The sequence below is a fragment of the Corvus kubaryi genome, unplaced genomic scaffold, assembly GCF_017639235.1.
Source record: "Corvus kubaryi isolate FWS band 111438036 unplaced genomic scaffold, C.kubaryi_AGA036_p1.0 69, whole genome shotgun sequence".
In the NCBI taxonomy this organism is placed as follows: Eukaryota; Metazoa; Chordata; class Aves; order Passeriformes; family Corvidae; genus Corvus; species Corvus kubaryi.
Window position 1 is genome coordinate 5629360 of NW_024582057.1, and position 23313 is coordinate 5652672.

The window sequence follows — 23313 nt, forward strand, 5'->3', positions numbered from 1 at the left end:
AGGACCAGTCACAAGAACTGTCACTGGTGCTGCTGTACATGAGAAGGGTGAGAGTTCAGAGGGTCTAAGGAGTTATGCCTGGCCTTTGTCTCTCACCTGCCAAGAAATGAAGGACCTGAACAGCCTCACAGAAATCCAGGCATTTTGTTGGTTGCAGTGCCACAGCAATCCATGCACTTCATGTGATTACTCAGCCAGTCTCTGGGAAGGGTAAAAATGTTGAAATTGGCACCAAGAAACTGCTGAATTGCAGTAAGATATTAGCTTGGAAAAGGGTACAAAAGGAAAGACCTCAGTTCAATATCCAAAGCTGAGATTACAGATTTTCTGATCTCTCTTTACTGAACCCATTTTTGAAATAAAAGTAGAATGAGAAAGAGATTAATTGAAGATGAGCCATTTGAATCAAACAGCAATGTTTTGATGTTTTCAAGTTCATCTTAGGATAAAAATGTGACGCCAGGCTTTTACAAAAGCTCCACAATATTTCTTGGTTTCACCTACATCAAAATGCCACACAGCAAGCCTTTCTTGTGGTAGAAAATTTTACTGTGTCGTGCTTATTCAATTCCTTACCACGGAATAGAAACATCATTGAAGAACAAAGCCAACAAATGAAATGGACTTTTCTAACATCAAGAGAAGTTTAGGTTGTATAGGCTTCAGGCTTCGGGTTGAAAAAACATGGTGAGTAGTTCCCTTCTATATGATGTGGTTTGCCCGTTATTGAACCCTGGCACAGCAGGACTTCCATTCTTGTCTAACTTTGCTACTGGAACTAGTTACCCAGCCCAGTGCTAAGGACAGACATTAGACATTTCTAAGGGAAGGAAGATCAAGATCTTTTTTGGGAGGTCAGTGCCTTTAAATAATTAAAATAAATTGCTGCTTACATTTATGTGATTTGATTCAGGTACTGTAAATTCTCCAGAGGGCTGGGGATGGCTGTATGTTGGAGAACTTGTGGGAAAGAAGCTTCTTACTTATGGGCAGAGAGCATAGTCATGAAGGGAAAACCAAGACTTAGAAGTCTACAGAAGAATGATTTTTTTTTTTTTTTTATGTGAACAGTCCTTTCAAAGATGAACCAAATATGTCATTTCTATCCTTAGGTTACACAGTGAAGGTTGGCTATTGGATGTATTTCAACGTATTCATGGTGAGGAAGGCACATTCTTTGTTCCACTGGACTTGGAGATTTCCAGTCAGGAGCTGAGCTACATTATGAAGAGGGCTGAGCAGTGGAGAGGAATCAATGGTGAAAGACGGATGGTGAGTGGTGAACAGAGTCTCCAGAAAGAGTCTGTGGTCCAAATTAATGCCTTGTATTTCTGTGTATTATTTAAAAGAACTTAGATATTAGAAAATTATTCTTAGGGTGCTTCATTGAATGGAGAAGCTAAGAAGAAGCACGTACAGGAGAATTTTGTGATGTTGCATGTGCATTGGCTGAACATCCCGAGGGGTTACAATCTGCTTAGTAACCAAAGGCTTAGAGGCATCAGTGATGTCAAAAATTATCTGTGCCATCTGGTGGTTCTTGACTGGGTCTTAGAGACTTACTGCTGGTTTAAATGTCAGTAGCATCCCAGACAATTTCTCATCCAGCTCAGCAAATGGAGGATTTCCATGAACAAGTAGAACTCATTCCAAGAGGGTATAGGTGAGGTTGCCCTGAGAAGGGGGTGTGCATTTGGTGAGTCAGATATGAGAGCCATGCTCTGCTCCCTGGCCCTTTCCCTCCAGGATTGCACAGAAGAGTGGAAATTTGGAAATCTGTAGGGGAAGGTACTCTGCTTTGGTTATCAAAAGAATTCCTCTTTCTTTTCTGTTAAGGCCTTAGCCTCTAGTCTCATATACAGACCTTAAGCTGTGAAGTATAGGAGATACATTCTGTGTTTGCAAAGGGTCCAGTGGTGGAGACACCATCCGCAAATGAGGCTTCTGGTCATGATTGCTTTCAGAGAGTTGAAAATAGAAGTAATGTGGTCAATAGTCTCTTAGGGACATTGTCTTCCTTCTTTGAGGTACTTATTCTTCCTTGCTTTCTAGCTTTGCATCAGTTGTTCTTAATTCCCATAGGACTATTTTACAAACCAGCTCTTGGACAATTGCTAAAGTGCTCATCAATTTGATTTATACATCTCTGAGTGCCTCTGTGTACAATGCTTTGTTTAGTAACTCTCCTCCTTCAATGTAAAAACGAACAGATTCCAGATAGGAAGGAAATTAGTCCTCTTAAGCATGTATGAGTTGTTTTGTTTGTCTTTTCTAACCCTCTGGAACAAGGGACTTAAGATTAGGGTTTTCAGGTTTTTCAAGTCTCTATAGCTACCTTTGAAAGATCAGCAGTTTATATAAATATACAGCCTCAGTTGTCACTGTTATAAACATCTGCCACAGCTGTAATTATTTTCCACATTTTTTTTCCCTGTGATGACAGCTTGGACCCCGAAAGGAAAAATTGAATGAAAAAGCAGATACTCAGTAAGCTTAATTTTTGTGGGAAAGTGTAGAGCACCACATGGCATTTTAGCAGAGGGGAGGGAAAAGGTTTGAAAGAGTCAACAAGCTTCCACAACCACCTGCCTCAGACATTCCCACTTTTTATACAGATAAAACTTATTTTGGTTTTCCCAGTCAGTAAAATAACACTTTTTTTTCCACATCAAGTCAAAGCATAACCACTGACAGTTTGTTTCTATTGTCTCTGTTACAAGCTAAGTAAGGTCAAGCAAAGAATACATATAGTGGACCTCATTTTATATGCCAGGACCAACAATGCCATATGGAAAAAGTGGCAGATGAGGAAACTGCAAACAACTACATTTCTTTTTCAAGTACTGAATACATTTCTAATGATATTACCAGCATATAATTTCTTGAAGCAGTACAGAAAGGGCTGAATAAGGGAAAAAAAAAGAAAAAGAAAAAAAGAAGAGTGGGAGGAAAGGAGGAGGTGGGGGGGCTAAAGACAAATGGAAAAGAATGGAAAGAAAAATTATTTCTCTGTGTACAAATAGTCTGTACCTGAATGGAGGAAACACGGGTTGCCCACTGCTACAGTAAGACATCCTTCAAGGGCCAGAACACTGAAAGACATGAGCCATAGCTATAGACACGTGTAAGTGCCTAGTTTTGCTCCCAGTATGCAGCCCAGCCTGCATGAAAGGCCACATTGAAATACGTTTACCTAACCTTAGTGTGAGATCCTTTAAAATGGACCCAGCCTCAGCTGGATCCAGCAGCTCAGGGAGTGAAGTCAGAGTAGAGGGAAGAATCCCAATGCTGCACAGGGAGCAGCACACATTTCATTCAACAAAGCGAAGTCATGCACAGTTTTGTCTTTACTAAAGTCCCTAAGTTTCTGGTTCTTATTCTGTCTACATCTGCATGAATTTCATACCTAATCAAAAGCCAGGCTGTGACAGTGTTAAACATTCCTGTTCTCTGGGGGACATACTGGTTCAGACTATATGATGGAAGAAGATATGAGTAATGTGGAAAGAGCACAGGAATTTGCACCACTGGCATCTCTAGAAATGATCTCTACCATCTACTTCAGTGGGCACAGGGTCTGCCTCACAATGGGGGAAATTTGTGAGTGGAGACTGTTGTTCAAAACTCCTGAATTATTGGTACAAAACATGAATACTGTGGAAAAAGAACCAGTCTTCATAAATCTTTCCCATCTACTTTTTTTTTTTTTTTTTTTTTGGTATTATTTTGATGAAAAAGAGAACCATCAAAGGAAATTTTGTTAGCTCTCTGGCAAATCTAGTTTTGTAATAAAGACTCGCTCCATTCTAGAAATATGTTCTCCACACAGAGCATCTCCCTGCAAGACTGGGAACTGTATTTGCAGGTCTTTTTATGCTCCTAGGTACTGCAGATACTGAAAGACCCTTTTTTCTGCCATAGATTTGCATAAGGTATTTATCTTGTCCCTTTCTTTTTGTATGTCTTATTGTACAAAGTAATCAGTATGGAAGACACATCACTAGGTCTTATTGCGTGCATTATTAATGTGTTAATTTTTAAATAAAATACAAAATTAACTGTGAACAATTTTTATAAAGGGAAGCATGAGACTGCCATATCTTACATCATTCCATATAAAAAATATATTTTAAATGGAGGTCATTCAAGTAAATAGTCAGTCAAACCTTCTGGAAGAAATAGGTCTACATTTTTGCAATATTTTCTTGCTATTAACCATGTGCTTCTCATTTTTATTCTCTGGATTAAAAATTGCCCCATAAATGGGTATTTTATAATATGCTTAATTTCCTTTTATTAAATTGATAAATGCAGCAGCAGAGGACACATTTACAATATGATGAGAATTTAAGGTTATTGCATTTTATAATTTTTATATTGTTCAGAGAAGTGATTTGTCATTTGTGGAATGACATCCATACCATCATTTAAAAGTATTTTCAGTCTTTCTTTTGATAGGAAAAAGGTCACTTTCTGTAGACCAGGAAGACATCACTCAATTAAACTAATTTGCCTACATGCAAATTTTGTCATTTTTACCTCATTAACTATTTATCATAGAGTAAAAAAATATATATATTCATGAAGGGGCAGCTAACAGCCTGATGGAGCTGGAACTAATATTTTGCAACTCTAATGATTTTTTGCATCCTTAATTAGATAGCATAAGGTTGATATGATTAGGTCAGGACGTAGTGTTTTTCATTAAAATACATTTTAGAAGCTGTATTCATAATCTGCCCTTGCAATTAAATAATGAGCCTATGAGTTTAATATTATCGACCCAATTATTATCCCATGGAAAAGTATACCTTTAATAAATTTGTGCCGTAGGACCTTCATTAGCAACAAAACGAATTATATTTCCAGGTACACAGATTACACGGCCCCAGTCACATTTACGTAGTGGTTCAGAAGGCACCGCGGTGGGAGAGCCACCATTGCCCTGTACCTTACAGAAATGCACTTGATTATTTTGGAAGAAGCCATTTACAATGCCTTTAACAAGGAAAGCTGCAAAGAAGTAAAAATGCCGCCTACAGAGGCAGGCAGAAAGATTCCTAGAAGCAAACGTGCTGAAGCACTGTTCTGTGCACCAGTGCTAGGAGGAAGACTGGGCCTCCATTCCTCAACCTGTTACAAACATGGACACAGAGCTGAATATTTGCTGATCTTTTATTAGAGACAGTCACATGTTAAATGTGTGTCAGATTCTAGAATTGGTAAAATCAGGACTGGTGGCAGACTGGAATATTTTAATCTGCTACTGTTAGCAGACCAGTGATGAGGTCAGGACCCTGGATTGTAGCCAAGCCTTTTTCATTTTTTCTAGAACTGATAAAAACGACAATGTCTTTCTGTCCTCACCAAGTAATCACTTTTCCAATGTCAAGTAACAGTTTAGAGCCAAGGTATGAAGTGGGGTTTTCTTTTGTCTAAACAAATAAGAATTAAAAAAGAAAAAGAGGGGGGGAAGTATTTCTAGTAAAACTGCAGACCAAAAATGGCTCTTTGTGACTGCATTGGTTGTTAGGTGTTATGTTCTCATCACTTTGGTCATGTCTAAAGCCTCTGAACTATTTATCAGATGAATTGCTATTAGCAGGAATGAAAAGCAAAAAATATGGCACGTGGAGATTTTTACTGGACTTAGCCCTCAAAGTACCACCCCTGCTTGCATTGTTAGTATTACTACTTTTATGTAGTAATACTAACAATGAGAAAAGTTGTGCAACACATAACCTGAAACAAAATTGTTAGTATACCAAGCATAGGCCCAAAATACTGGCACATGAGGAGGTTCTGTGGAAAAAAAATGCAAGGTCTGTAGGCAAGAAGATAATGTGAAACTTACACTTGAAATAAAGCCTGATGCACTGCAAAATTATTTTAATGAGACTAGGGCTAATTTTCTAATTTTAAAATGATATTATAGCAAACCATAAAAAATTACCCGGCAGTAGATTTTTGAAAGGAAAATATATTTGTAATTATCTTGAACACACAAGATTACTTCAGGGCCTATTATCGACACAATTTTTTGTACCACTTTACACTAATTTGCATTTATTACTCTCAGGCCAACTATTAATATGTTAATAAATAAGTCATTAATACTTGTTATTTAATTGCTATCTATTTATTCCTGTTCAATAATGCATTAATTACTTGTGAATTGTTGAGGGCAAAATCCTGCCCTTGCTAGTGGAATCAGCAGTGGCAGGAGAGCAAACTGATGTTGGCAGCGTTACAAGGGCTGCTGGAGAGCAAGTAATTTACCTCATTTAGCACAAGGGGGTTAACTTTTGATCTTGTCTTAGAGGAAGCCTCATGAGCCTCCAGTTAGTCCGTGCTTCAGCAAAGCTGCTGGACCATGGGTGGAGGCTGAGGAAGGCAGGTGGTACCACACCTGAGATTGCTGCAATTTGTCTCTTCTTATGGCCCCGGTCTTGCTCCAACGCTGGAGTTTGGAGCTTGCTTGCACATACAGGACAATGGATAGAGGGAAGTGAAGGGCAAAAACTGAAGTCATCTGAAAGCCAGTGCTAGACCAAGGAAAGTGTGGCACATAGTGTGTAGTGAGAAATGGAAATAGGTACGCTGCTTTCTTGCTGTTGGATACTGGAAACAGAAAAAGCAGAATCCCTGACTGTGCTCTAATTAAAAACCCCAGATTGATGCTCTCCAGATCCCCTTGTGTAACTTGACTGTAGTGTAGATCAAAAAAAGGCTGAAGAACATACTGACAGCATAATTGGTATATTTTCTCTTTGAAGGTTTAGCACTATTCTGAGTGTGATTTCTTGCCTCTTTTTGGTGAAAAAAATGGTGAGACTAGGCCAAATTTTGAACAAGAACACCAGCCTATTTCTTTGAATCTAATGGATCTGATAATCTTAAATTTGGTCTTTTTGAAGTTGTAGGGTGAATTTTTCCCATGAACACAAACAGAAATTTTGATGTTGCCTTTCAGGAAGACCAATTACCAAAAGAGAGGAGAAAAGTGGTAGGCATAATTTGACTTAAATAGAAAAACCTAAAAAAGAAGATTGAGGAAATGAGCTGGAAGGTATAATATCATGGTACAGATTGTGGAAGCCTGAAGGAAAAGTCAGAAAGCACAAGGTAGTAATAGGAGAAAAGAAGCAAAAGTGGTTCAGAAATTTGGGCAGAAGACACAACCATGCCAAAGAAAATAGAAGGAAACTGAGAGAAATGCAAGGTAATAGAAGCTGATGGAAAAGGACAGCTATAAAAGATAACTATACAATCATGATTCTGTAGAATAACTCTTCTCAAATTGCTGATTTAGGTATCACTGATGTGCAAAGGAAGATAGAAAATCATGTTGAGAAAGCAAAAGTATACAAAATGTAAATTTCTTTTTTACTCACTCACTCTTCTGTTCGCAAACTTTTTGTGACTATGAGCTATACCTTATGTATATAAACTCTACCTCATATACACTGTATTATATCTTTTAGAAATAACAAATGACTGCCATCTCTCAAGCTGCTGCTGATAAGGTTTTATAATTTCAATCGATTTCACTAAACTAGTTTCAGTGATCTTTTAGAAACCTAGCATTTTGCAAGTTCAAAATTAGGTTTCTTCTTCCTAACCTTAACCCTTATTGCAAAAATTTTTGAAGTTGCTCACTGGAACTCTCAGTACAGTGTCTCCAGCAACTGAGATTGCATGAAGGATCTGTGCTGTAAGAGTAACATAGGAGAGTAGAAAGCAGTAGCAAAGCTGACTGTGAGCATATCTAGAAAAATTAGGAGTAATATAGAATTTAATTCCTTACGTGCCAGCATGAATAAATCACTGTGTTTTCTGGGGTAATGCACAATTGTTTCAGTCAGTACAACCAAGCTACCCTGCTAGTCCAGAACAATTTAGCTCAGCATGTTAAGGTGACATGTAATCACCTATCTGCTACAGAAATTGTAGGAGGGAAACCTCGACCCCTTGCAGTCAACAGCAGAACTTGCACTGACTTTATTAGGGCCAGAATTTCCATCTATATGTGTAAGCAAAGGAGAGGGGAGGAAATAGGGCCATGTCTCACTGAACTTCTTCGTGATCTGTGTGCATAAGGTCAGATTCTCATCTGGGATAAATTATTGAAGGCAGAGCCTGTATTTTTTTTAAGATTAAATGGAGATTGAAAGTCAGAGATGAGCAGAGGGAAGGCTCAGACCAGTAATGGGATGTTACAGAAAACAGAGCAAAATGTGAGGTCAGAAAAGAGGGTAGCACTCTGTTGACTCCTAGATTTAAACCAAAATTATTTCTGTATGAAAAGACAAGGCCTTGAACTGTGTAGGGTTGAATTGGCCATCTGGTTCTGAAACACTTTTCTTACTATTCTTTTAGAGTATTTAGTCCACAGGGAGTGTTGGGTGAAAAGAAAAAGGGGGGAAGTGTGGATATTTGGAAGCATCTGGAATAGCCAACTATGCTGACCATACCCAGGCATGCCATTAAACCTCACAACTGTTGATTAGTAATTCATCAGAAAGTGTGTATGTGCAAGCTGTGGAAAACAAGGTAATGTCGTCTAGGTAAAGGAAAACTTTCTTTTGCCTATGTGGATAGGTCTAACGAGTGGAACTGCTTAAACAGATGTGCACACAAAAAGAGGCCTTGTAATAAATTATAAAAATGGTAGAACAGATATAATCAACAAGTAAACTAATGGAAACAGCATTAGAAATGGGGATGGTAGAGTAACACTGCACAGAACTTGCTTGATTCCATGTTGTATCCCATCTTAAAGAGAAAAACAAAAACAAACGAACAAAAAAAAAGAGAAAAAAGGGATTTAAACCCCCACATCTATGCAAGCTTCTCTCAATCTGAAAGTTGTATGACAATAAGTTGATAGAATAACAACAGATAAAAAGAAAAGCAAACCGTGCAAACTATGTGGATGCAAGTGCTATGAGCTACTTACAACATTTCTTTTTTTTGGTTGGCATGTTCATGGTAAATCTATAAAGTGAAAACAAAATTATTTAGTCAAACTCCATGGAATTTAAGTAGAGAGGTAGTAAACATTATATTTTGTTTAGAAAACATGTATTTTATTTCCCCTTTCAATATATATTTTGTTTCCCTTTTAAATGAGAACTGATAATTCAAGTCTCCTTTACTATCCCCATTACATGCACAATATAGAATTTCCAGAGTAAATGGTAACAAATAATTTTAATCCTATAATCAATAAATGAATTATATAAAGGCATTAATGCAGATGAACCAAACTAATAGTCTGCTGACTATTCTGATTATACACTGGCAGAAAGGTGTTAATTTCTGTAATACTTCAACAGACATCCAAACTGTTTTGTCAGAGAGGTTGGACAGTGATGGAGGAGGAGTACACTTAACTGTAATTTTTGTAGTAATTCATGGGAAGCCTCATTGACATGTGCTAATGGCACTTGATTGCCCTCAAGATGTTTTCACAACAGAACTCTGTGAGTGCCACATCAAGGTTTGCTCAGTCAAACAGTTTTTTCTCCTTGCATCTAGATAATTTGTGACCACAGGCAAACTTTTGAAAATCCAAGGTGGTTTGCAACACTCCGTTGGGGTGAATCTGTCATCAGCCGGCTGGTACAGATCGGTGCACTAATGAAGAGCAAGCTCTTTGGGTTTTTTGTCATTTCTGTGCAAGTAATCCATTTTGTTTCTCCTCAGTGGCAGGGTATGTTATACATCTCATCCTGTATAATCTGACTTACATTATAATTTGATTCATACACAGCCTTTCCACAGAGATTAATTAGCAGCAGGCTTGAAGTTTGCAAGTGAAAATATGATAATTAGTTTTCTTGGAATGTTAACATTTCAACACTTCAGATTCTCTCCATCTTTGTCTTCAATGAAGCTGCAGTAAACGAGCACTATTTCTCTTCTAAATCAGACTCTTGTGAGGTTTGAAATACAGACATTTTCATCAAGCTGGATAATTTCCATAGAAAATTTACTAGCTCATGAAATATTGCAGGAGTAATTCATACAATGACTCCCTCCTCCCCTTGGTAGGTTGAAGTATGATGTGAGCAGTTCTGAAAACCCCCAGGACAGTCACTTATTTAACAATGGTGATTCCTACTCTTTGTAACAAAAATCAGCTGACTCTTCATTTTTTGCACAAAACAGAATTAGCCAATAGGTCTCTCATATGGTTGTCAGGTAGTGCTGTAAACATGATTACATTAGTGCTGTAAAAAAGGTTACTCCCTGCACTCATTTGTTCTCTTGGAGTGTTTAATACAGGTAACTCATTTGGCACATACAAGATCTTAAGACCAGTAACTTAGCAGGATTCTGAAAAGAATTAGCAATATATCTGAATAATGACAACATTCAATGTTACAATAGTGAGTAAAAATGTTATATAAAATATCAACACTCATGATTTAAAGACATAATCACTAACGTATGAGGCTTAGGAAGAAACTCACATTATGGAAAAATTATTGTGTTGTCCATTATGGGTTTGTGTAGCTGTTTAAAAACTAGTATTTGTTTTATCTGCTAATTGATATATTGCTTATATCTGATTTATCCTCCTCGGTGTTAAACAAATTTCTTTTGTTCCAAGGATATGGTTTTAAAAGATCTCAGTCTTTTCTAATTACTAAATTCTCTAATTAAGATGTAAGTCATCTTATTACAACTCTGGCATCAGACATCCTCTGATCTTGGGCAGGGTACTGTCAATGCCCATTGACTTGGTCAGGTTAGGGATAAGTGAAATTCTTAGCATCTAAATTACCATGTAGGTGTGAGCTTGCATATGCAAATGCATGAAGTTCATATATCAATTGTGTACGCAACTGCAAGCATGGTTTTGCAGTTATCACATCACAAGGGCTCTTTATTTCTTCTTTTTAAGGAAATTAAATTTACTACCATTTTGTGATTTTCACACATAAAGCTGCTGACAAAGGCTGAATTACTTTAGATGCATTAGAGAACACTTAAGCAACGTTACAAAACTGAAGCCTCAGAAGCTTGCTTTCTAGTAAAGACCTTTAAATATTCTGGGAACTAATGATATTTAAATGCAAAATTCCACACAGCAGAGACTACTGAAGACACCCGCACAGGGCAGAGCAAAATCTCTTTGCCCACTGAATGGGGCTGGTGGCATATAGAGAGCTGTGGTCTGGCTGTGTGTAACAGTTCCAGGAGACTTAATGGAAAGGCTGAGGTTTTGCCTAAGCAGAGACTTTAGCAAAGATACACACTTGATCTCAAGCCTAAACAGGTCCATTCTGTTTTCTGTCTTAACCTGAGCTCAGAAGGCAAAGTAAACTGAGCCTGAGCCTACAGATGAGTTTTGTCTTAGCTAAAGCCAAGTGCAAGCAGAATGAATGTAGGTCATAGGACTCAGCGAGGATACCTGTCCTTCCTGCTATAGATATGCTAAAACCTGTGGTCTCAGCAGGCTACAAACCCCAGCTCTGGCACAAGATTTGAAATAGCTACCCTTTGAAGCTTAGAAATATAGGGGAAGGATTAGTCTTCGTCTGCTGAAGCCTGAAAGCACTGTCCAGAGCTTATATGCTGAAGTTTCCTGAAGGGGGTCACGATTTTCACCCTGACGTGTTTGTCAGGGCACAAATGTGCTCTCACCATGCTTCCCATCTACATCATTTTTCCTATCTTAGCAAAAATCAGGGCATCTAAACCAACAGTAATTTCCTGGGTCTGTCTGAAACCTGGTGTGAGTGTCTCTGAGGCCAGCCAGCAAGACTTTGTTGTGGCACAGAACCTTGTTTTCTCCTGATTGCCAAAGAGGGAGAGGAAGACATGCCCCAGGGAGGTGAGGTTGTAAGGAATTCCTTCCAACAACAAAAAAGAGAAGGAGGCAAATTGGCTGTTTTATTAGGAACATGATCTGTACTGTTTTTCATCTGGAGAGGGGATTGTTGCATGCTGATGAATACGGGTATCGTATCACAAGAGTGCTAAAATGCCCCTGAGCGAGTTTGTTCCTTCAGCTCTCCTTCAGCAGCTCCTGCTATCCCAGCCACTGACCTGTGAAATGTGGTCGCGTGCTCTGGATTTTTCCTGTATTTTGAAAGCTGTTCTTTTCATCTTGCAAAATATTCGCCTAAACAGTTAAATGGGAGTTGCATTTGTAAGGGTTTGTGTATTAATATTAATGGAAAATCTGACAGGTGGGGTGGCCAGAGAGGAATAATCATCCCATTCAGGTGACATATAAGTACAGCAGGTTTTACAGATTTATTGTTTTGAAACTTAGGTTTGTCCAAAACAGAATAGACTTTTAAAAATCTACATTTTTTGAATAAAATACTACCATTCTGGAGAGGAATATCAAGAAATGATCAAGAGAAAAAGTTGGCAGCTCCTAAGTTTGGCATGCTCTGATGAAGATGGAGCAAAATTTTGAGCTTCACAACATCTTGATCATAATGGGCACTGTTCAGACAATCTACTTTCCACATGAATCCTAGGGTCTCCTCTCCTGTTGGCTTTGAATACTTCTCACTGTTCCTAACCTAAGGCTTAGGGATCACCTTGACAGCTCTTCTGAGGTGTTTACTCCTCCAGTGACTGGGTGCAGGGACTTATTTGCACATCAGGATCCCTGACTGTAGCCCTAAAGTGCATAATTTACCCAGTGACTAGGATCAACTTATTGATATAACATTTCTGTGCTATGGTCAGGCACTAGGACTGAATTCCTGTTTCCTCAAAATGAGAGAGGAAAAGGGAAAGGGCAAAGCTAGGCAGCGCCTTAGGGAGCTGTGCTCCTCCTGAACCCTGCCTAGACTACAGCAGTGGGAGCAGCTCATCTGGTTTTGCAGGGCATTTGTCTGGCTAGAGTAACCATGAAAGGTTATTTAAAAATGGGAAAATTGCACCTGGTCATTTAAAACACTTCAGAAGGGGTTGTTGCGCCTGTCAGATGAACGGCCATTGAAATTGGCACGTTGGCCATGACATGAGTAATTCTTCAATGAATCAGTCTTTTTGCATAGAAAATTATCCCATCAGAAACACTCTGAGTAGCGCTAGCCTGCAGGCTTGAAGCTTAAGCTCAGTCACGGCATAAAAACCTCCCCAGCCTTGTTTTCTTTTGCAGCTGAGATTACCCATTTAGAACTCGTAATTTAGACTTTTCTCAGATAAACCCCCTTTTGTATTAATGAGTCTTGCCTGAGAGAGCAAGCCTGCCAACTGGATCCTTACCTCACTAGTTCACAAAGAAGGATGCTTATTTTAGCCTTACTGAACACACTTGGGCTATGCACTGCCATTTAACAAGTGGGAAATAATGTAGTAAAGGTAGAAAGCTGGTTTCTGTCTCAAAGTCAATATAGGCAGAGAAAAAAACATACACGGTAGTGCCTTGTTAAGCTTTTCAGGATTACTCTTCTCTTTACCTTGATTGTTTCCTCTTTGCTGAAGTCTGATGGGCTTCAAATAAACTGAAGGCTTGTGAACCTGGGAGCCTAAGCCCTCCTGCCGCTAGGGAAAGGTTTATAGACTAGTTCCTTTCATTATCGCTTTATAAATGGCATTGTTTGAAGCAGTGTGTACTGCAGCTTGAATAACAACTTGGAGGATGTTAGTTAATTTGCTGTTTGAGAACTCGTGTCTTTTCAAGTGGCTTTTGTGGGGTTCAGGTAATTGTTAGTATTTGAGACAGATGGGAAATATTTTATCAGCAAAAGTTATCCCACCTCATGCTTAAGTCTGGGCAGCATCCATTGGATGTGTGCAGGCCTTCAGGGCTACAGATAGCACAGGGTGCCCTTGGCTCGGTAGGTAGGCGTGATGCTGACATAATCCCTGCATAATTCATCAGGCCCTTCCACAGGATGAGGGAGCCAGAACCTCCATCAGCATGCAGCAGAACTCTCTGGATCACTCCTCCCTTCAAAGAGCAGTGCCAGGATTGGAGCAATGTATTTGTATACAGCCTGGTTCAGCCTCAACGCCCTCCTCGATGAGGTGATCTTATGGTTTTTGGTATTGTCAGCATCCCCCATTTCTGAATATCTGAGTCTGTGGTATCCACAACACCAAATTGCTTGTTCCAGTGACAGAGAAAGAGATCTTTGGAATGGGAAAAGATCTGGGATGTCTGACTTTAAAAGTGCCTTCTCGAAAGCTCTGTTCTTTCTGTCATAGCCCCATCCATTCTTGTTTTCTTTCATTCCAAACTTCACATAATCAGAGAATCAAAGAATATGCTGATTTGGAAAAGACCCACAAGGATCATTGAGTCCAACTCCTCACCCTGCACAGAGTAGCCCCAAGAATCACACCACATGCCCAAGAGCACAAATCTTCTTGAATTGTCAGGCTGGGTGCTGTGACCATTTCCCTGGGGAGCCTGTCCCAGTGCCCAACCACCCTCTGGGGGAAGAACTTTTTTCTAATATCCAGCCTAAACCTCTCCTGACACAACTTCAGGGCATTCCTCCATGTCCTGTCACTGGTCACCACAGAGAAGGCATCAGTGTCTGCTCCTCCTCTTCCCCTCACAAGGAAGTTGCAGACTGCAATGAGGTCTCCCCTCAGTCTCCTCTTCTCCAGGCTGAACAGACCAAGTGACCTCAGCCACTCCTCATATGGCTTCCCCTCAAGGCCCTTCATCATCTTCCTCACCCTCCTTTGGATGCTCTTTAAGAGCTTAATATCTTTCTTATATTGCAGGGCCCAAAACTGCCCCCAGGACTCAAGGTGAGGCCGCCTCAGTGCAGAGCAGAGCGGGACAATCGTCTCCCTTGACTAGCTGGCCATGCTGTGCCTGATGCTCCCCAGGACATGGTTGGCTAACCCAGGGTTTTCTTTTTCAGTATCATGGCTTCCTTGTGCTTGCCTGACCATTTCTGCCATCTCTTGGCCCCCGACCTCTGCAACAAGTAGGCGCCAGGATAACCTTTTTGTTCTTACCTGAACAAGAGAGTCCTGACCACTGTGGTGGTGCCAGCTCAACATGGGTGTGCAGAGGAGGGCAATTTTAGGATTTGAGAAGCATTCTTGAAAGAAAATAGATGTACAATCACATATCTGAAGGATGATGAGTACCCACTGTGGCACAGGCATACTGCTCATCAGAAAAACACTGCAAGTTTTCATGATATCTTTAAACTGACCAGATGTGCCGCCAGTGACTGAAAGGGTGTTTTAGCCTGCATGGGGAGAGCAGAAACCTATTGCAGAGCTTCCTAGCAGGTTGAAATGACCCCTGTTCATCACTTTTCATCACTCTTCATCTAAGGACAGAGATCCTTAGCTGTGCTGGGTCAGGGACCAAGGTGCCATGGCTCCCTGTACAGAATGCTTCATGGCTGGAGGGCCCCAGACCATGGAGGTTCTTACAAAGAAACTCGAGGCACGCAGTTAGATGTTGTACAAAGTGACTAAAAGAAAAGGAGGCCCAGCAATAAAAAAGTATCCAAAATATTTTCTTGATCAGTTTTTGCAAGTAAAAGTATAAACACATGTGCATGAGCAAGAATGATATGACAACGGATTATGACTGTTTTTGAGTCTTTACCCTCAATTTCCTCTTGCTGCATTTACATTATGAAAAGCATGCACGTGGACCAGGATTCATACCACTTGTGTACATGCAGCTTGAGAAGCTATAAACAGCTTTTAGACATTTTAAGAACAGTTTTTGCATTGATTTCAGTGTCTCATTGGTGTTAATTTATTTGTACGTGATATTAAATACTTGAAATCAACCCTTTGGGTAGCTTCCAAATGAGTACTTTGTGATGAAAACTAAAGGCAAATGGAATGGGCTTTTGGGAGGTGACAGGGAGGGAGGAGAAAAAAACCAAAAATGGCAAATAAGAAACAAAATGCCTCAAAACCAAATCACAACACTGGCATCTTTTTTGTAAATACAAAATTCTTCTGCAGTGTTTACACTCCAGATGCTGGGGTACTGGAGAGGGTAAGTGATCAAGGGTGAGGCAATACTTCCATCATTATTATTTACTATAAATGCCTGTTAAATTTTTAGTTATTGTCCAAGCTGAATGCAAAACACCATAAAAACATGTAAGTCAGACTTGCCAGAAAATAAAAACTCTGCTTTTGCACTGGTGGTGGTGCAAGTAGTCTGTTGTAAGGGTCTGGAGTCTGACTCTCGTTTATGTTGTTCTGGCATCTCAGAAAAGCTGTAGCTTGGGCCTAATGGTGTGCCAGAGCAGCATGAAAAGGCCTGAGCAGTGTACAAAGAGAAAGGGATTTATGATTTTCAAACCTGACAGTGCCCTTTAAGCTACCATGGAGGAACTCTGCTTGGTCTGCCATGTATTGCCTCATCTCTGGCCAGTAAGGGTTAGTATTGTAATTTGTTGAATGTGTGATAGGATTTAGAGATGGATTAAGCTAAATGTTTTGGCTTTAAAAGTTTGTTTTGTTTTGTTTTTCTTTAGTTTCATGGAACAAGCCTCTTTTCTGCCTGCACAAGAAAGGTAGAACAGTTTAAACAAAACCTAATGAAAATTCTTGAAAAAGGCAAAGATACTGCAGCTCAAATCTGTTCATTGTGTTTTCATGGTGATGTCATGACTAGAGTTTGTTGGGTTTTTTTCTGATTGATGTGTAGTCAGGCAGAGATTCTAACTTAAAAGCTTAGGATTCAGACTCTCAGCCCACATTTTTTTTGGAGAATCATTATCACTGCAATTGAACAAGGAGATATTTTGTGGAATAAACAAAACAACAAAAATAAACAGAGAGCTCACTGTATTTTTTCATGTTTGCAACCCCATGACATTTTGCTTTTCATATCTGTATTAGGCATGTGATGTTGAAAGCTACCATAGGTCATAGACTTTTGCTTATTTCCTGAAGGATTCTAATACTCCATTTCCATAAGGGAATAAAAGTTGTTTTAGAGCACAAACAACCATTTTCATAACTTCCCTAAATTCAGAGAAATAATGATACAATCAACTAGGATATGTCTTCAGTGGATTACTAAAGCAAATTTACTATCTCAGTAATCCTGTTCTAATGCAGTTCTTTCAACTGAAAGTTTTCTTCTCTAGTCTGGGCTGAATTTTGCTTACTCTAGAACTTTCCTGTGTCTGGTGAAGAGAGAGAAGGGATATTTCTTCATTGTAAAGATCATGTACACACACATAATTCACTTGTGCCAGGAAGCTGATCCCTCTGCTCTGAGTTCCTGCTGCCTTGCCATCACCCACAGTACCTTTCAGATCCTTTCACTGCAAGGAGAGGCCCTAGCAGGTAGGTTTGTTGCCAGACTAGCAAGGTGCTGTCACCTGTGCCTGCCACATGATTTGTCCGATCAGACATGATTCCCGTATCTGTGCTTCTGTTACCTCTGGAAGGCATTTTCATCTTGCACACAGTCCAGGGAGTTGTTGCATTTAAACTGGAACAATCACAGAAAATATAAACCAGAACCATATCACTGCACTGCGTTATTCAAATGAGAGGTCAAATTACCCCCACTGATGTAAGCAGGGTTGCCAAGGTCTAAACGAAGACACAACTTGGCCTAAGGTCTGTTTCTAATGTGAGGTTTGAAGGCTGGTAGGTCTTGTGTCTAATATCAAACAGCTGCAAGTCAGTACCAGCTCCATTGAAAAATATGCACGCATTTCCAAAAAGCCCTCCCCAAACAAAAACATAAAAGCCAACAACCCTGATTCTTGAGTTATTATTTAAACTTTGCCAGCGTTAAACTGAAACTATGATTTCTCATTGTTGCCTACTATTTTAGTTTGAGTTCCCTGTATGAGACTATTTAGGTGCATTAAAGCATGCTAAAATATTTCAGTACAATGCTCATACTGCTTCTCCTCCCTGCTCCCACACACACACACCTACACCCACACACCCCTCAAGGCCCTTTACAAAAATGCAAGCCCAGTTCTTTTACCATTTGCACCCCTGTAGATCTGTGGCAGCTTCTCTTCATTTGCATTTAATAGCAGAAAGCAAACTCAGGATGTGAATTTAGTGTACTGTTAGCATGAGCAAGGAGAGAGCTCATTTATTAATCCTTAGTTTCATTTTGCAGTGCAGCTTTTGGTGTCCTAAGATTACACAAGAAGACACTGTTATAACTATAATCACTCAGGAACTCAACTACAGGCGTATATAACAAATGAATACATTGCTCAGAAATTGTTAATGGCCAGCAAAGTATTCTTTTTCTGAATTACTGCCAAGTTTCAAAACTGCATGTGTCATCTTATCATGTACTATACATTAAGTGTTGGTCATGTAAGTCAGATCTGCCCTATGGGTATTTTAAATTGCAAACATAACTTTTTGAAACTCTATTGTAATGTTTTTTATTTGTCTTGGTTTCTAAATGAACATAGTTTGTTCATACCACTTCAATTGCTTTTTCCTTATTCTTTGCCACTTCTAAATCCTTTATCTGAACAAGATACAAAGATCAAGTAATTTGTTAGGTAGCTGAGCATCTAATGCTGTCTAAACTCTCTATAAAATTTGTAGTAAATTTATGGTATTTACCTTTTCTTTTTTACATATGTAACCAGTATAGAAGTGGAACTTAAAACAGCGTAGAAGTTAGCCATGAAAGAAGCATGTTCTTTTTTTTCCATCAGGTATTGGCAAAAATAAACTTAAAACATTAAAGATAATAATGATCTCAAAATATTTAAGTTCAGGCATCTTTCTTCTGCTGTGCAGATGCAGTTTTATAGTTCACCTGATACCTTCCTGCTGTATAACATAGCTCTTAGTTTGGATATAGTCTCTTGTACAACATCTTTGAGGTTTTAACCCACTGCAAGTCTTCCCTCCTGCCTGAGACCAACTGGACTGTAACAATGCCCATTGCTTATTTTGGTTTCTTTTTACTTCCCACATAGTGGCTGACTCTATTAGCAGTCTTGAAATTTCCAAACCACCAACAAGAATGTGAGGACATGCTGTTGCATGGTGCACCAGAACCTAATTGAGTTGCTTCTCCCTTAGATGCTATCTGTTCAGGAACTTTTGAGAACATTTTAGGAAGTAATTCTTTACTGTGAGGATGGTAAGGCGCAGGCACACGTTGCCCAGAGAAGTTGTGGAGACCCCATCCCTAGAAGTGTTCAGGGCCAGGTTGGATGGGGCTTTGAGAAATCTGGTAGAGTGGAAGGTGTCCCTGTCCATGGCAGGGGGGATTGGAACTAGGTAACCTTTAAGGTCCCTTCCAACCCTAACCATTCTGTGATTCTATGGTTTTTCTTTTGTCATCTTCCTGAGTACAAAAAGCAGAAGATACTGATGTGCAGATGAAAAACTTGAAGGCAAATAGATAAAATTATCTCTGAGAGTTACAGGAGGATAAATGGATCAGTAAAGAGTCATATATTACATGCATAATATATCTGTGGGGTACGAACAAACTGTGAGGAAAACACAAGTCTAGAAAATGGAGCTGCAACATCTCAAGGCAGAGAAGATGAAAGTAGTTCTTCCAGCCATTCTATTTTAATGAATTATTGTATATATAAATCCATTTACGCTGGAAGTTGGAGAGGCCATTTGTTTCATAAACACTAGTGTTAACCCAGGAAACAGAAATGGGATTGTGAAATTGGTTATTAAACATCACACTTTAGGGTTTAAGATAGCTCAGGTTCCAAGGGACCACACACAATCGAATTCTGGGAGTCAAATTAGCATTCTGTTGAAATGGCTTTTGCCAGACAGGACACTACAGCACTTGTCTGCTTTAAGCTACATCCAGAAGAACAAACCTTATTGCCATCAGTCCATGCCAAATTCAAGATTTCTTTGCAGCACAGATAAAATGGGATGCTGCTACCCCAGGGACAGAGTGGTTTCAGCTGCTGCATCACAATTATGATGGGGACTCCCAAGCTGCCTCTGGTCTTGCTGTCTCTAGAGGAGCAGTCCAGTACAGTGATCTTCCCTGACTGCAATAGCAGGCATCAGTCTGGCTGCTGGGCCACTGCTGCAGGCAAAAGAGATGGAGAAGAAAAACTCATGTCCCAGGTATCTGCCTGCTTTAGTTATGCCTGGAGCTGGTCCTGCTTCAAGGAAGCAAATAGTATGGGCAAAGAGAAGAGTGCTTTAATGGATGATTGCATACTTACATAGCCTGATCTTTAATTTGTAATCTTAACTGGAAATGCAAGTTACAGTTGGCTGGAAACTGCTTAAATAAGAGGAGAGTCAAGCAAGACTGCTGATCCTCTTACAATGATGAGAAATGAGTCCTTAATATGAAAAAAATTGCAAATACCCTTTCCAGATAAACTCCCAAAAAATGTCTCAAAATATTTTTTTTTCATTACTTTTTCTCAAAATATATTTTGACTTGAGAAAAAGAGGGAGCATCCCCATTTTCTATGTGCTAAGACTTTGGAAGTCAACAGCCTTTTGGAAGTATTTCCCTAAAACCAAACCATCAAAATGTGCTTGAAGTAAGAGATATGCTGAGTGTTTTCTGATTTACTTTGAATGGAGTTCAGCCATAACCATACAAGAACCCCATCCCACATATTGAGAAAAGGAACCAGAAAAGAGCTGAGAAATTATGTTCTGATTGGAAACTCACACTTCTGCATGTACCAAAAAACTCGTGTGAACAGTCAAATCAATCTAAAGCAATTTCGGTACACAGAAACCAGCTCTTGGTGCTTTCGGTCCTTGAGAAGTATCAGCCAAGTTTTTGTTAGTTCTGCCAACTTCAGAAGGCATTACATTACTCTTGGGTGCACTTGCCACTCTTCTTCTTGAATAATACACTAATTTGATTGATGTTTTTCTATGCTTAGTTTTCTGCAGATTGATATGTTTTTCTATGACAATGGGGAAATGTTCTGGTTGCAGTTAAATAACATAAAATATATGGGCATGATACATTCCTGTGTTGCTGTCCAATACTCTAATTTTACTTGATCAAAGTAGCTACACCAGCATAAAAGCACCAGAGATGCAGTGAATCAAGCACACATGCAAAGCAGAAAACGTATTTTTAATGAGATATTAAATAACTTCAGTATATTATCTAAACAATGATAGTTTATGTTTTCCACTGAAATTTAAGATTTATATAATGTGATACAAATTCCACTGTAAGAAGCATAAAATTTTATTAGATAAAAATGGTGAAAAGACATTAGATCTATATTTTTAAAGACCTATTGTTAATTTTACTAATAATTTTATCAAAACTTGCCCTTTTGAAGGAAAATGTGTCAGTTATAGGTGCTATTTTTTGTATTCCATGTAGTGTAAGCTTAGCCAGCTTTACTCAGACCACAGTAATTTTCAATGTTCACCTTTTTTTATATCTTCACTACATAATAAAAATCTAGTATAAAATAGGAACCTCTCTCATTAGTTCTGTCAGTGGGTAAGAAACCTGTCCTATGTTAAGCTACCAAAATTGAAGCAAAATCATTAGGGAGCAAACAGTCATCTTTCTGCTCAGTATCCACTACCTGATGTAATGAAGTGACATTCTGCTTACATTCCTTACATGATTTGTGGAAGGAGTTGCTATCCAAGCAGAGTAAAAAATAGATACTTGTAAAAATTCTTTGTTAAAATTTAGACTTCCAGTTTTGTTCCTTTTGCCGACCCAACAGCCTGCAGTTTTGTCTCCTTGATACTGCAATTTTCTACCCAGACTGAGCTTCCTTTTAATAATATTGAGACTGAGTTAATTTATTTGGGTTTCTTTTCCATACTTTACCATTCGTAATTTGTGATATACCTCTTGTGGTAATATATGAGTGAACTATAAGGTGCTTTCACATAGGAAAGAGCTATTACCTCTCCCAGTTGTGGACTGAGGGCTCAAGTTATGCCCTCCCCTGTGTGCTTTTCCTGGGGCTCTCTTCCCTTGTCCCACATGTAAGCACTGCTTGGCACTGCTCCCAGGGGATTACATCTGGCCTGCAGCCTCACTGCTGTAAGCACCTCAATGACCCCTAGGAGAGAAGGCAGCATGCAGTCCTTCTCTGCAAGTGGGAGAAGGGGCATTGTCCTCCTACCAGAAAACATGGTCACCAAGAGAGAAGTTGTGGGAGGAAAATGGGGGAGTAACTGTTTCTGAAACTTATTAAGATGCTATGTTCAGGCAACATACATTTTATTATAACTAGATCTTACTATGAGTAATATTTCCTAATTAACCACAGGGATTCATGAGCTTTGCAGACTGAAAGACTGAGCATAGGAAATGTCTCAGGTCTGTTTTTAATCAAATTTATGTCCTTATGAATTGCTTGCTTTTGCAAAAAGTTTCAGGAGTAGCTAGTCTGAGGAATTACCCAGGGGGTGTAAAGATACTTCCAGTTATATACTTGAAACATCTCTGGAGCCATATGTGTGTGAGTTAGAGAAGAATTATCTCTGAACTAGAGCACACTTCTGAGTGGACATGGGAATGGTGGATGATCTCATTACCTCTATCCTCCCTAGATCTATTCTAAAGCTTTTCAAGCTCATTGGGGACTGTCTTTCCAGTCCATGCAGACCCTGGTGGGTCATGAATCTGGAAACTGAACTTTTGCACACAGATGAGGATGGACTTGCAATAATGGAAACCTTCAGCTCTTGAAAAAGGTTGGGGTTTTTAAAGTATTCCCTAATGGAAAATACTTTTTCAGGCTGATTTTGACTGTGCAGACACACACACACCCCAGTGAAGGACAGGGGGGCTGTCAGCATATGCTGTGTGTTAAAAATGTGGCAGCAATAGCTGTGTAGATAAGTACAGGGGGAACTTGTGTGCTCATACATGTGACAGTACCAAGGAGGGAAGATGAAGAAGAAATTGGAGCATGGCTACCAAATTTACCCTTGGTCACATTGAGGCTGTCACTCAACATCACAGCCCTATACAGGACAAAAAAAGGCAGCCTTTAGCAGTGCTAATGCACAAGAAGGTGTGACTGGAGTACACATTTTAGCATCTTTCTTTTTCATGGCAAATTTGTGTAAAGAAACATGTTACAGCTAGGAGATGTATAATGTTTTTCTGGCTTGTGGCTATTCTCCAGCCAGGAATATACTGTTTGTGAAAATTAGGGAGTGGCTACTTCAGATAAAATTATAGTAATCAAAAACTTTAAAAAATTTTTGCTGGATTTTTTCTTCTCAAAACCAAACCAAAACAAGAAAAAAAAAAGCAAACAACCTAGAAAAAAGATTTTTTTCTTGCTTACTTCTATCTGATCGTGAACTAATGATCCAAGTGCACTGTTGTGATCCTGCTGTGGAGTCACTGATGGCACCAGAGGTCAAAGTTTCTATGTTTAT

At 39.2% G+C, this 23313-nt stretch overlaps 1 protein-coding gene across 1 annotated transcript in view; it reads left to right on the plus strand.

The window, feature by feature from the left end:
• Positions 1-23313, plus strand: part of LOC121674639 — a 164784-nt gene that overhangs the window by 115666 nt on the left and 25805 nt on the right. The window contains exon 18 of the mRNA XM_042049144.1: positions 1113-1272. Coding sequence (XP_041905078.1) covers positions 1113-1272 — 160 coding nt within the window. The remainder of the gene's footprint in view (positions 1-1112; positions 1273-23313) is intronic.